A 13844-nucleotide genomic window follows, 5' to 3' on the forward strand; every position below is an offset into this window, starting at 1 on the left:
AGGTCCTCCCTGACCACAGTATGAGGAAGGCCCCACTCTCTATTCCCTTAACCCACTGTATGGTTTTGCATAATACTTGTCACCACCTAACACTCTAGTACACATTTATTCTTTTATGGTCTACCCCAGGGATCCACAAGCTTTTTCTATAAAAAGCCAAATAGTAAATATTTTCAGCTTTTTCTGTCACAACTACTCAACTCTGCCATTATAGTATAAAAGCAATTTAGACAATATGTAAATGAGCAGATGCAGCTGTGTTCAAATAAAACTTTATTTACAAAAACAAGCAGCCGGCTGGGTTTGGCTCAGAGGCCATGTACCCCTGATATATTCCTTCTAATAGAATGGGTCACTAAAAAAAAAAAAAAAAAGAATATGAGTGTCATAGGGACAGGAATCTTCTCTGTTTTGTTCTCATCATGGTATCCTTGAGGCCAGAATAGTGCCTAGCCCTAGGTACACATTCAATAAATTCAATAAACATGTGTTGAGTAAATTAATGGTACTGGTCTGGAGTGGAGAGCCACAACTCTCTTCCACTTCGTTGGGTGACAGTAACATGGCGTTCAAGAATAATGAGGCCAAGGTCAGCAACTGTACTTCCCTTTAGTTAGTACCATACCATGAAAAATGGTACCACAACCATTGTGTGCCCCTATCACCAGCAATAACCATCTCACACATAAATGCTTTGGTCATAACTGGGTCCAGGGAGAAGCCTGTTAAAACACAAATGCCTTGGCTCCACCCCCAGAAACTGATTCAGTAGGTCCACGGTAGGCTCCAAGAGTCTGCATTTCTAGCCAAGTTCCTAGGTGATGCTGATAGTGCTGGTCCTAAACTACTCTTTGAGAACCAGTGGGTAAGAGCACCCACAAACCATATAGTACTAGTATTTTTATACTGTTAAAAAAAAAAAGCCATAAATTCCTGATGTTCCAGTGATCTGGTTGGGGGGGGGGGCAGGACTGAAAAAGAAGACAACCATAAAACTGTTCCATGGGAATGTTGCCTCAGTGAAATGAAGGCAAACACCACAAGGTCTTTAATTTTTTACAGACCATCTCCCAAACACTGTTTTTACTTGCAAATCTAGCTCTAACTGGCTAAAACAATACGCCAAACAGGTAAAAAAGAGAAATCACCAGTGGCTGGCTAACCTTGAGAGTGGGCTATTAGCTCATAATCAGTTTTCTTAAAATTACTTTAAAAAAAAAAAATTTTTTTTTTTTAATTTTTTTAAAGTAGGCTCCACTTCGAACAGTGCTTGAACTCAGGACCCTGAGATTAAGAGTCTCATGCTCTATGGACTGAGCCAGTCACATGCCCCAATTTTCTTTCTTTTTTTTTTTTAAGATTTTATTTATTTATTTGACAGAGAGAGAGTTAGCGAGAACAGGAACACAAGCGGGGGAGTGGGAGAGGGAGAAGCAGGCCTCCCGCTGAGCAGGGAGCCCGACGCGGGGCTTGATCCCAGGACCCTGGGATCATGACCTGAGCCGAAGACAGACTTTTAACGACTGAGCCACCCAGGCGCCCCCATGCCCCAATTTTCTTAAAATTACTTTGAGGACGAATCATAACCACCTGCTTTTTCTATTGTTAGATGCCAAAGGCCTTTTCCGAAAGGATACTAGAAAGCCAATCTTATTACAATGAAATACACCTACAATAAATTACCAAGCCTGGAGGTCACTTTCTTCAAATGATAAAAAGTCTATCACCACCAGACAGAACCTACAACTACCTCCTGAATCCACCATAACAGAACTTGCAATGGACTAGTAACAATTTTTACAAGTTCTACGTTCGTCATCACAGAAGACTTAAAATAACCCCCCAAACTCACATTAAAATCACCCTGAGGCCAATATTTACTCTTCCAATCTGAATAGCCCACAGAGGGATTATAATTTATATACATTTGTAGCTGTTTATAAAGTAGTTTTCTATTGTAATGGTTCTATGTTGCTAACATAGGTTAAGAAATAATTTTAAAGGGGCGCCTGGGTGGCTCAGATGGTTAAGCGTCTGCCTTCGGCTCAGGTCATGATCCCAGGGTCCTGGGATCGAGCCCCATATCGGGCTCCTGGCTTGGCGGGGAGCCTGCTTCTCCCTCTCCCTCTGCCTCTCCCTCTGCTCATGCTCTCTCTCTCTCTGTCTCAAATGAATGAATAAAACTTAAAAAAAAATTTAAGGTGAAAAAGTAAGGTAAAATCTTGGTTCTTAGGAAAGAACTTCAAGAAGCAAAAATCCAGAATGTTAATGAATGGACCATTAAGAAGATGGCAATACTACATCAAAATGTACCTACAAAAAGAGACTGTATGGGATCAAAAAATGTATTAGCAGACCCCCAATGCATGAGTCTAAAGATGATTCTCAGCTAAGATCAAGTATTTTTGATCCAAATTTAGTATCTGAACTCAAGTGTACTAACTGTAAAATATACACTAGATTTTTAAATTTTTTAAGAAAAAAACCCATAATTTTTATGCTGATTACATGTTTAAATGCTAATTTGGATATATTGGGTTAAAGTATTAAACTATTTAAATTAATTTCGGGGCACCTGGGTGGCTCAGATGGTTAAGCCTCTGCCTTCGGCTCAGGTCATGATCCCAGGGTCCTGGGATCAAGCCCCACATCGGGCTCCCTGCTCCGCGGGGTGTCTGCTTCTCTCCCTCCTTCCTGCTCGAGCTCTCTCTCACTATCGCTGTCTCTCTCAAATAAATAAATAAAATATTTTAAAAAATAAATTAATTTCACCTCCTTGGCTTTGTTACTGTGGCTACCAGAAAATTTAAAGATTTATTTACTTATTTGAGAGAGAGAGCTCGTGTGCACACACAAGCGGGAGGGGCAGAGGGAGAAGGAAAGAGAATCTCAAGCAGATTCCATACCAAGCATGGAGCCTGACACAGGCTCCATCTCACAACCCTGTGATCACAGCCTGAGCTGAAACCAAGAGTGGGTCCCTTAACCGACTGTGCCACCTAGGACCCCCCACCAGAGAATTTAAAATTACATGTGGCTTGCACTAGATTTCTATGGTATAGTGATGGTCTAATCCAATTCTGCAAGTAGACTTGCTCTCTCCTCTTCCTTTGGGTGATTTCTAAAAAGCTTGTAGAAAATTACATGGAGCAAGAAAGAACATGAAGCTATGTGGTATGTCTGACATGGGATGTCAGGAAAACCATGGGTCAGGTGCTCATCCACTGTCACTTCAGGTCTGATCACCATTTTTCCTAGGGAAGGGAAGATCAGTCCCTCCTCTGTGACCACTATGTATATCCGTATATATAGCCACACACACAAACTGCACATTTTACATTAATTTCAAATTGCAATTAACTGTATCAGAATCCCTAGCTTATCAGGCAGAATGTAAGATCTCTGATTATGAAAATTACCTGGATCCCAATACCCAAACACCCCCAGTTACCTAGTATGTATTTCATTCTTATAGAAGAGACACATCTATAACAACTCCTTTAAGATTTTATTTATTTATTTGACAGAGAGATAGAGCCAGAGAGCACAAGTGGGGGGTGGGGGAGGGATGACAGTGGAAAGGGATGACAGAGGAAGAGGAAGAAGCAGGCTCCCTGCTGAGCAAGGAGCCCGGATGTGGGGCTCAATCCCAGGACCCTGGGATCATGACTTGAGCCGAAGGCAGACATTCAACCAACTGAGCCACCCAGGCGCCCCCTATTTTTATTTTTTTTAAGATTTTACTTATTTGAGAGAGAAAGAGAGAGAGGGCACATGCGCATGAGTGGGGGGAGGGGCAGAGGGAGAGGGGGAAAAACAGACTCCCTGCTGAGCAGGGAGCCCTGGGATCAGGACCTGAGTGGAAGTCAGCCACTTAACCAACTGAGCCACCCGGGCGCCCCTGCAGCAACCCCTTTAAATAATTCCTGCCTGTTTTGCTGCAATGGCCTTAACTCCTAATTTAGAAAGTTTCTCATTTCCTTGCACTGCCAAACCTCTACAACCATAGAGGACACCAAAGGAGAATACTGACTGAGAAGAATACCAAAAAGAAGTACCATCTAGTTTCTCACTCAACAGTTGCTATATAACCATTAAGCCTCTGCACCAAAAAAACTAAACTGAATACAAAATTTAAACATTTTATCCCTTGAGCTCTTTTCTCTCTAAGCATCAAAAAGATACTTATAAACCTACAAGGAATAACCTTCTTGAACATACTCTAACATATGCAGATGTGTGTTGAGACTTCTATAGTCCAAGGGCAATACTGTTAAGGAAAGAAATGTCCTGCTGGGCAGAATTGGAAGTACTGAGAAACTTAAATGAAAATAAGCTTAAAAAAGAAGAAGAAAAGAAAAAGGAGGGGGAGATGAATATTGCCAAAACATTAAAATACGTACATGATTTAATTACCCTGTCATAAAATATAAACTTCAAGGACTAATTCCAGCATACTGGAAAAGAACCACAGCCTGGGCAACAGGAAAGCATTTAATTCCCAAAGGTGTTTCAAACCCACTGAATATTATCATCCTGCAGAAAGGGTCACCAACTTGGGGCAAGCTCTGGAGATGACTTTGAGTGGTACTCAGTGCGAAGTCCATAAATATCCACTGAATGAATAACTGAATGAATCAGAAAACTCACACAAGGTGCAATTAATATTCAGAACCCACAGCCAGTTAATCCGAAACCAGAGCTAGAAGTAGAAACAAAAACAGTACCCGGATCTAATCCCAAACCATTCCCCCAGGAGTCAGCTCCCCTTAAATTTTTTTGTTCTGTGTAGTTTATCCATCCCCTCTTACTTTTATGAAAAGTTCCAAATCCTCTTTCCCACATTCTCCCTCCTTCTTAACCAGCTTCCCAGATAAAAACAGAAGATAGCAGTTTCTAGTCTCACCATTTTTTAGACAAGTAACAACATCTCTAACAATCACCCACAAGTGTTCAGATGTCTGGCCTCCCAAAGGCCAGACATTGTGCTCGGTGGCAGGGCACAAAGGTAAGCGTAACACTATACCTACCTTTCAGGTGGCTTCCTGGGGAGGCAGACAAGCAAACAATTACAGCATAAAAAAATACTTGGAGAATAAGGCAGGAGTGCCACTAGAGGGACCCTTAACTTTACTGGGTGGGAGGGGAGGGTAACAAGTCTTCAAGGAACAATGAAAGAAATAAAAGTCAAAACCAAAAAATAAATTATAATTGAATATGCCTGTGACTGTTCTCCTAGCTCCCCAAGTTAGCACTCTAAAGTGACTCTAATGAAAATCCTCTTACTATTAAAAAAAAAAAAAAAAAGCTTAAGTTCAGGACACTGGCACTGAGTACTAGCAAGAGAGGAAAAAAAAAACCCCACACGATTCAGCAGGACATAATGCTAAACCTAATTAGTCATGATGTCTGTCCCTCCTAGCTAAAGGTGACTTGACTGACCCACTCTTGTGATTTCAGTTGTTTTTTTTCTAGCAGCAGTGATAGACTTGCAGGGGTCCATCTGTACTTCCAATACTCCTTGTGTCCTTTGGCAAAATCTGCTGGACTGCTGGTTGGCACTGTGGCCATGGAAGAAATAAACTGACCACGTACATGAACCGGATGGACCCACACTGCTTTTTTACTATCCAGAAAGACAACTAAAACCGCCATTAGCAAACACTGCGGGAGGGTGGTAAGAGAGGTAGAGTAGGGATGGCACCCCGGAAAGTGCCTAACAAGGAAATTCATCTCTTGCTAGTTTCATAGGACACTGAGTTTTCACCTCCTGGTACTCAGGCCCAAGCTTCACGCCCACCTTGCCTAACTTTCCTCTGCCAACAATGTCCTGTCCTCTTGTCTAACCATCCCAAGAACATCCTCTCTTCTCTTAATCACTCACTTCCTTTCCATGGAATCTAGGTAATATGTTCCCTTAGGAAACTGTCTGCCTTTTCACATATCTCCATCATGGATCAGGACATGGCTAATATATAAAAATAAATACATTTTTTAAAAATTCTGATTGTAGGGTGCCTGGGTGGCTCAGTTGGTTAAGCGACTGCCTTCGGCTCAGGTCATGATCCTGGAGTCCCGGGATCGAGTCCCGCATCGGGCTCCCTGCTCGGCAGGGAGTCTGCTTCTCCCTCTGACCCTCCCCCCTCTCATGTGCTCTCTTTCATTCTCTCTCACACAAATAAATAAATAAAATATTAAAAAAAAAAAAAATTCTGATTGTACACCTCTTAAGGGCTCTTTCTTCAATTTTTTTTTTTTTAACAATTTTATTTATTTATTTGAGAGAGAGAGCGAGAGAGGGAACGTGTGAGTGCAAGCAGGGACAAGCAGACTCTGCGCTGAGCCACGGAGCCCATGATGGGCTCAATCCCACAATCCTAACATCAGGACCTGAGCCAAAATCAAGAGTTGGATGCTTAATGGACTGAGCCACCCAGGCACCCCTCTTTCCTCAATTTTAATGAATAACTTCAGCAACTGAAATATCTATACCTTATCATTTAAAAAAACTGAAAAACATCATGGCTCCTAGCACAACACTAAAATTAATATGGAATTAATTTTTTACAAACAGATATTTTAATAATAGATCTCACGACCCTGAGATCATGACCTGAGCTGAAATCAAGAGTCTGATGCTTAACCAGGCGCCCCTGAGCTTTTATGAATATAAAATGTAGGAAATGTTTCGAGTTCATGCTCATGAAAATAGCCCCCCAGGAATATTTATACTGTAATATTAAAAAACACTATTTCTAGGATAATCCAACGATACCTTAACCTTCACTAAAAACAGCTTTTGGAACCTCCAGTTTAAAACAAAAACCTGTAAACCTCAGCAAATGTATATGGTAAATGTTATAAAGCTGATGTTTTGAAAATTATGACTCATAAGTGCACAGATTTCTTCATTTTTAAGATATTGCAAGCTTAACCTAGGGATTTGTTTCACATCAGAAGTGTATTAAGTTTTTATTGTAAAAAAGTTTTCAATCTTTAAACAAGATTGCTGCTAATACATCTTAAAATCCTAAGACTGAAAGGAATTTCTTCCAGATTAAATTTCCAATTTAAAATAAGAAAATTATATTTTATGACATTTTAACTTAAACACGAATGTCAAAATATGGGGAAAATGAGTTCCCAAGTCAGTTTTATGAAATCATAAAATCGAAGACCCCAGAAATTAAAATATTTACATTCTTATCTATCTTTTATTGAAAGTCAAGGTAAATGTAATTCACGATTTCTTGAATTGAAAAAGTCTTAAGAATGTCATAATCTTTTAACAGATCATAGTTAAAATAAAATAAATGGTCTGACATGTTGGTAAAAATCTTTTCAGTGGGAGTCAATTTACTTCACTTACAGGAAGGCAAAAGTCACCACATTAAAATCACAAGCCAATTACCAATCCTGGCTTTGCAGTTCCCAAATCCTAAAAACAAAGTTATTGCACATCACTCTGGGATCATCTGCCTGTATGCTTTAGGGTCAGATAACATTTTTTAGAGAAGAGAAAATTTAAATCTACTAACAACAGTGGCAAAATGTCAAAAAATGGTACAACTTTCAAAAGCTAGATTAATGGCCTACCTACTTCTGTACTTTACAGTTGGAAAATAAACAGTATCAGTTGCTTCTGGGAATAACAATATGATCACCTACCTGTTCACTTACTTGCTATCATTTTTACATATGAAAATCTTCTAAAAACTAGGGGAAATATAAATCCAGTAAAGGACTCTATGTGAAATCTCCAATTTTTTCCAAAATCAAGAGTAGCCCACCAAAAAGTTAAGAAGGCACTGAAGAAAAACAGATTCCCTCTCTGAAGTCGGGAAATTCGGTTAAAAAAAAAGCTGGTAATTATTTTGTTATCAATTAATTTATCCATTCCTATGGCATGTCTCACATTTGTCTGTGGATGCTGTGCCACCAAATTTAAGGTGAGGAGCTGGGTCTCATTCATTCACCCCCACATTCCGTGGTTCCTAGCAAAGTGCCCTATATATACTAACAACTTGAAAAAAGGTTGACTGAATTAAGGCAATAAATGTGTTCCTAACTGCAGGTAATCAATTAGGCTTGAACTCATGCAAGAACATTCATAATTTCATTTTAGCTAATAAGCACTGAGTAATTTGACATGTTTTTAATTTGCCAAGCTATTAAATGGATTTTAAGCTCTGAATAACATTCTTATTTTTTAAACATATTCAAAAGAAGTGCGTAGTGAAACATTAAAAAAATATTCTTACAAATAAAAAAGGCAATGATTGGTTTCACTGTGTATAACATGGAACTAGATGGTGTCGGTATGGTGAACACAAAGTGACCCAGCACTGATGTAAAAGGTTTGTTAACAAGACAAGAACATTACAAAGAGAATTAGAAGCTGGAAAAATGGAATTCTGGCTAGAAAAGTCATAGTGGGCAAGCAGGAGACTTAATTAATACAGAGTACTACTGTCTCCACTCAGACAGGGTCTTGGGAAGTTGGAAAGCCTGTTTCCCACCCTCAAGAACAATTACTTCTCTACCGATCTACAGGGTGCATGCTGGAAACCGAGGTACAGACCATGGACCGAACTTACCATCACCCAAAGGAAACGATGGAATGAATACCAAGCAGAATGGGCCCTTGGGCTCCTGGGTGGCTCAGTTGGTTAAGCGACTGCCTTCGGCTCAGGTCATGATCCTGGAGTCCCAGGATCGAGTCCCATATCAGGCTCCCTGCTCAGCAGGGAGTCTGCTTCTCCCTCTGACCCTCCCCCCTCTCATGTGCTCTCTCTCTCTCATTCTCTCTCTCAAATAAGTAAATCTTAAAAAAAAAAAAAAAATACATCTTAAAAAAGAATGGGCCCTTTATGGGCTCCCAACAATTCCAGTTCCACCAACTCTCTAAAGCTCTAGTTGAGAAAAGAAGTAGGCAAAGTATAGCCCACAGGCCAAACTGGGCCAAGTTCAGCCACCTCCTGCGTTTGTATGGCCTGCAAGCTACGAATGGTTTCTACCTTTTTTAAATGGTAAAACAAAGACACATTTTATGACATATGAAAATTATATGAAATTCAAATGTCAGCATCCAAAAATAAGGTTTTCATTGGAACAACGCTGTGCTTATTCATTTCCATGTTGTCCATAGCTGCTTCTGTACTACAACAGCAGAGCTGACAGAGACCATAACGGCACACCCAGCCCACAATATCTACCACCTGGCCTTTTACAGAAAAAGTACGCTGAACCCTAGCTAGAGCATTTCTTTATGCTCCTGGTTGCATCTCCTTTCTCAGAGGTGGTCCACTGCTTCACAGGGCTGAGACTCTAAGCTTGACAGATGTCCATCTTGGGGCTGTGTTGTCCAAAGTTACATCATTACATATAATATCCTTCAACTCTTTAGGGTGGGCACAAAGACAAAGTAACGAATCACGTGCATTCGGAAGGCCCTGAAAAGGTAGCACAATCCAAATACAACATTACAGGCAGCACATTTCAGATCTTTTACCAGACTACCACATCCAGTTCCGGGTCACATGGTGAAAGGAAACAAGAACCACAGAGAATTTGGAGATTGGATAGATGATTAAAAGAGCTCAAAAATCATACCACTAAAGAAATGCTAAAAGAAATGGGATGTGCTTGCTCAAAAAAGAGAAAAGCGGGGAAAGAACTATAATAGTGAGGGTGTCAAACTCTGCATTTGTCGATAGATTAAATTTTTACTGATGAAAATAATGGCAGCCTCAACTAATACTCCACAAAACATGCATCTAATGAATTAAATGTGATTCTTAATGAGACTGCCACTCCTGCCTTAGGCCATAAACTAGCCCCTTAAAAGATAATCACTTGTCAAATATTGTACTGTAAGTCTTCAACTGGCGGATTAGAGGAATGTTCCTTTTTCAGAAACATCTGGCATTATGTAAGTTACCAGAAAAAGTGTGCTATTAATGTGCTGAGGTTCAGTAATATTCAAGTAACTAAAAAGTAACATAAGTTTCAAAACCATATGCCTTTCCACAGGACCAAATAGGGGGAAATGGGCTTAAATTACAGAATTTGTGTTACATTCAAGAATGTTCACACTGTGGGATTTTAATTACTCTAAAAGATTACTGGTAAAGGAATCTTCCCAGGACACCATTCAATTAGAATGGAACTATCTGGATGTTATTCTGAAGCCGAAGAATGGGTCTCAAATCAATTCTTCCACTGCTGATTCTGTAGTTTTAACTCTCCCAGTTCTTATGAGTAAGAGAGCCTGCAGCCATGCTCAGTTTCATTTTGTCTTGAAGGTGGTCCATGTACACACGACTGCATCTGACATAAACTTCAAGATCCCAAATTAAAATTTGGTTGTAGCTTTAATAACTTCTTTTAAATTACAGAGATAAGAGTATACACTCCTATTAAGTAGGAAAAGTTGGGAAAATGGGCATAGTTTCCAAATATTTCCATGAGCCGAAATACCTTATTATCTCAAAATGTCCAACACTTGCACACAGTAAGTGAAGACGGTATTTAGTTTTGAGCCTTTTAAAATACAGAATCCTTGAACACAAAATGTTCTTTGAGTCAATCTCAACACTGCAATTAATAATACAAATTCTGAAACTTGCTCTAAATATAATTTTAATCAACCTGAGTTTTTCAACCTCGAAATTCTAAGGCCTGCATTTCCCTAAGAAAACCCTTGCAATGGTGTGAAGCACACAGTAATCTGACTCACTAAACTTTCTCCACTCCTACATCACCTATACAGGATTTTAAAATCAAGAGTACACAACTTGCAAGCCACTTCTACAATCTTGCATTAACCTTACCAGGATAAACTTTTCGCCAAGTCTCTTAACACTTTTTTATTTATTTAAAGACCTGGGGTAGTGAAACAAAGAAAACACAACCCCCTCCCCCTTTTCTAAACCATATGGCAGTAAATTGAAGTTAACTTCTTTTTTACCGGCTCAACGCCTATACATCGGTCCTAAACATGTTTCTCTTTGTGCCCTGGGACTGGGCTAGAACTGTCTGCTTATTTGCAACTGTACCCCAATCATGTTTTTGGGTCGAAAAACAAGTCCAAAACGCCCCCTGACCATTAACAGACCTCGCCGCGGTCATTTACCGAAACCTGGTTAGGTAGGTAGTGCACGCAGGGCGAGGGGCCCGCGGCCCGCCCGGAGCGAGTCCCGCTCTGACCGGGCGATCGAGCAGGGAGTTTACTCGCCCCGGCCGGGCCGGATCCGCCCCGGGAACTTGGTTACCCGAGCCCAGGGACGCGCCGAGGCCTAGCCGCGAGGCCGGGGCGGGCTCCGGGTGGCGGGGGCTTCCCGTTCCCCGGCCGCAAAGCCTTCCCACCCGCCCCGCGGTTGCCCGCAGGCAGGGGCACTGCTCGTCGTCTCCCGGCGACCGGACGCGCCTGCAGGGTCCACGGACGGCTCCTCTGTCTCCCGCCGCCGCCTGCGGCCCCGTTCGGCGGCCGCACCGAGCCCTTCCGGGGCGGCGGGAGCGCTAGGCCGCGCCGGAGCCCGCGGCTCCGGGGCCGGCCAGGCGGGCCGCGGCGTCCGGTATCAGTCCCGAGGGCCGGGCTCCCGCCGGTAACGGGCCCCGCCGACTCCCCTCCCCCTCCCCCGCCCCATGACAGTGCAAACCCTCCGGCCGGCCCGGCCGCCCCGCCTCCGGCACCAGGCCCAGCTCAGGGCCGCGGCCGTGGCGGCGGCGGCGGCAGCAGAGCCGCCACGGCTCTCCGCCCTCGCTCGCTCGCACCCAGGCCAGGCGCCTCGGGCCCGGCTCGGGCTCGACCGAAGTCTCCGCCGCTTCCCGGCCGCCCTCCGCGGCGCCTGGCCCGGGCGGGGTAGGCCGAGGCCCGGGCGGTGGGGGCGGGGGCTCCTCTCACCTTCATGTCGGGACATCCTAGTTCAGACGGTGGCGGCGCGGCCCCTCCCGGGCTCCGGCTGCAGTGTCCCCGGCGGGGTCCCGGCGCTGCCCGCGCCGGCCGGCCGACTCCCACTCGACTCCCGGGCTCGGCCGCGGGGGCGGGGTGGGCAGGGGAGCGCTCCCGCGGCGGCGGCGGCGGCGGCGGGGAGGCGGCGCGGGGCGGGAATGGGGCCGGGCCTGGCCGGGGCTGAGCTCCTCCAGGAGGCGGGTCCGACGCCGCGGCTCCGCCGGCGCCCGCCGTGACTCGGTCACTCTCGGGCCCGCCGGCTCCCGGCTGCGGCGCCGCGCTCCGCAAATCCCGCTCCTCCCCTCCCCCGGCCCACCCCCCGCCCCTCTCCCCCGGCTCCCGGCCGCCGCCTCCTCCTCCTCTTCCTCCTCCTCCGCCTCCTTCCGCCGCCCGCACGCCGGCCCCGCCTCTCGTTGCCCGCGCCGGGCCCAGCCGCCTGGAGACCCCGCGGCAGGCGGTCGCGGCGGGGGCGGCGCGGCGCCTGCCCGCGCTCGCCAGCAGGCCGTGGTCGGGCGCCCGAGCCCGGCCTCGGCCTGGCCTGGCCGCCGCCGCGCCGCCACGCAGCGCGTAGGGAGGAAGAGGAAATGCCCGGCCGCCCGCGCCCGCTGCTCGCCGGTACTGCCGGCCCGCGTGGCCCGAAGGGCGCCCGCCTACCCGGCCGCCCCAGCTCCGTCTGGGCCCTACCCGGGCCCCGGCCGTGGGCGCCCCCGCCGGCTGGGCTGGGCTGGGCTGGGCTGGGCTGACCGCGGGCGGCGGGCGCTGCCCGGCGACGAGCTGCGGGCCCCGAGGGGCTCTGGCTCTGGGGCGCATGTCTGTCCTGCCGGCCGGGGAAGCGAACTGCGAGCCCCGGCCCCGAGGAGAGGCTGCGGACGGCCTGGGGACATGTGTTTGTGTTTCTTTTTAAGCCAGCTGCTCGGAACGGAGAGGCGGCTGGCCTCCGGTCGTCGTCGGGTGTTGCCCGGCTGGCCGGGTGACGCGTGGGCGCGGGAGGCGGCCGGGCTTGGCTACGGTGCTCCGAGCCAGGCTCCTCTAGAATCATCTCTTGGGAGACTCTGCCCCCGCCATCCTGGGTGTCCGGTAGGACCCCGCGCAAAGTTTGATCCAGCACCTTGGCTCACCCACAGTGCGCTGCTTGGAAAACTGTTGGGGGGGGGCGCGAGGGTGTTGTATTGTTGTTTTTTCCCTTTTTTCTCCTGCCCGTGAACCATTTTCCCGTTTTCATTTCTCTTTTACATTTTTACCCTCTTCCTTGTCAACTTTGTTTTCAGGCTTATTAATTCAACGAATACGCGTACTGTCACGTGTTCGCGGTAGCGTGGTTTGGTGGAAATAGACCATGCTTTGGAGTCAAGACAGATCAGCCATTGGATTCTGGTTCTGATATCCTCAGTGTAACCTTGGATAAGTTATTTAACGCTGCTGAGCCTCCGTTTCTTTGTCCTATGTTTGGTTTTGGTTATTTTAATTTATCCTTTTATATTTGAAATTGTTCTGGGTTTTTTGGTGTGTGTGTGTGTGTGTGTAAAATTAATTCTGGCTCTAGGCTAAGGCTACTCTTAATCCTGTACACCATTACTAGCTGTGTGACCTGGGGCAAATGACAGTCTTCCTTGCCTTGATTTCCCGATCTTTAAAATGAACATGATTACAGATGATACTATGGCTAATAATGATAACAGGTAGGTATTTGGAGGATTAAGTGCTAAAATGTATATAAAATAGCACAGGTCATAGTAAAAATAGTGTTTGTTACCATATTTAATTAAATCTGGTTTTAAGGCACTTCCTGATTTCAGACATTAAAAAGCTCTTCTTAAAGTCAAAGAATAGTATTAGGTCACTCAGATTTACCCAAGGACTGTATTTGGTGGTAACTAGTGATACACTAGAT

The 13844-nt window shown here is 45.2% G+C and overlaps 1 protein-coding gene across 1 annotated transcript in view; it reads right to left on the reverse strand.

Annotated features, from left to right (window-relative positions):
* The window catches only part of KCMF1 (potassium channel modulatory factor 1), a 75172-nt gene extending 62966 nt beyond the window's left edge, over positions 1-12206 (reverse strand). Inside the window, exon 1 of the mRNA XM_064572261.1 lies at positions 11906-12206. Coding sequence (XP_064428331.1) covers positions 11906-11921 — 16 coding nt within the window. The 5' untranslated portion in view covers positions 11922-12206. The remainder of the gene's footprint in view (positions 1-11905) is intronic.
* Positions 12207-13844: the final 1638 nt, after the last annotated feature.

The sequence above is a fragment of the Mirounga angustirostris genome, unplaced genomic scaffold (genome assembly GCF_029215605.1).
Source record: "Mirounga angustirostris isolate CCGP_5_RB_7025 unplaced genomic scaffold, mMirAng1.0.hap1 SCAF_10, whole genome shotgun sequence".
NCBI classification, from domain to species: domain Eukaryota; kingdom Metazoa; phylum Chordata; class Mammalia; order Carnivora; family Phocidae; genus Mirounga; species Mirounga angustirostris.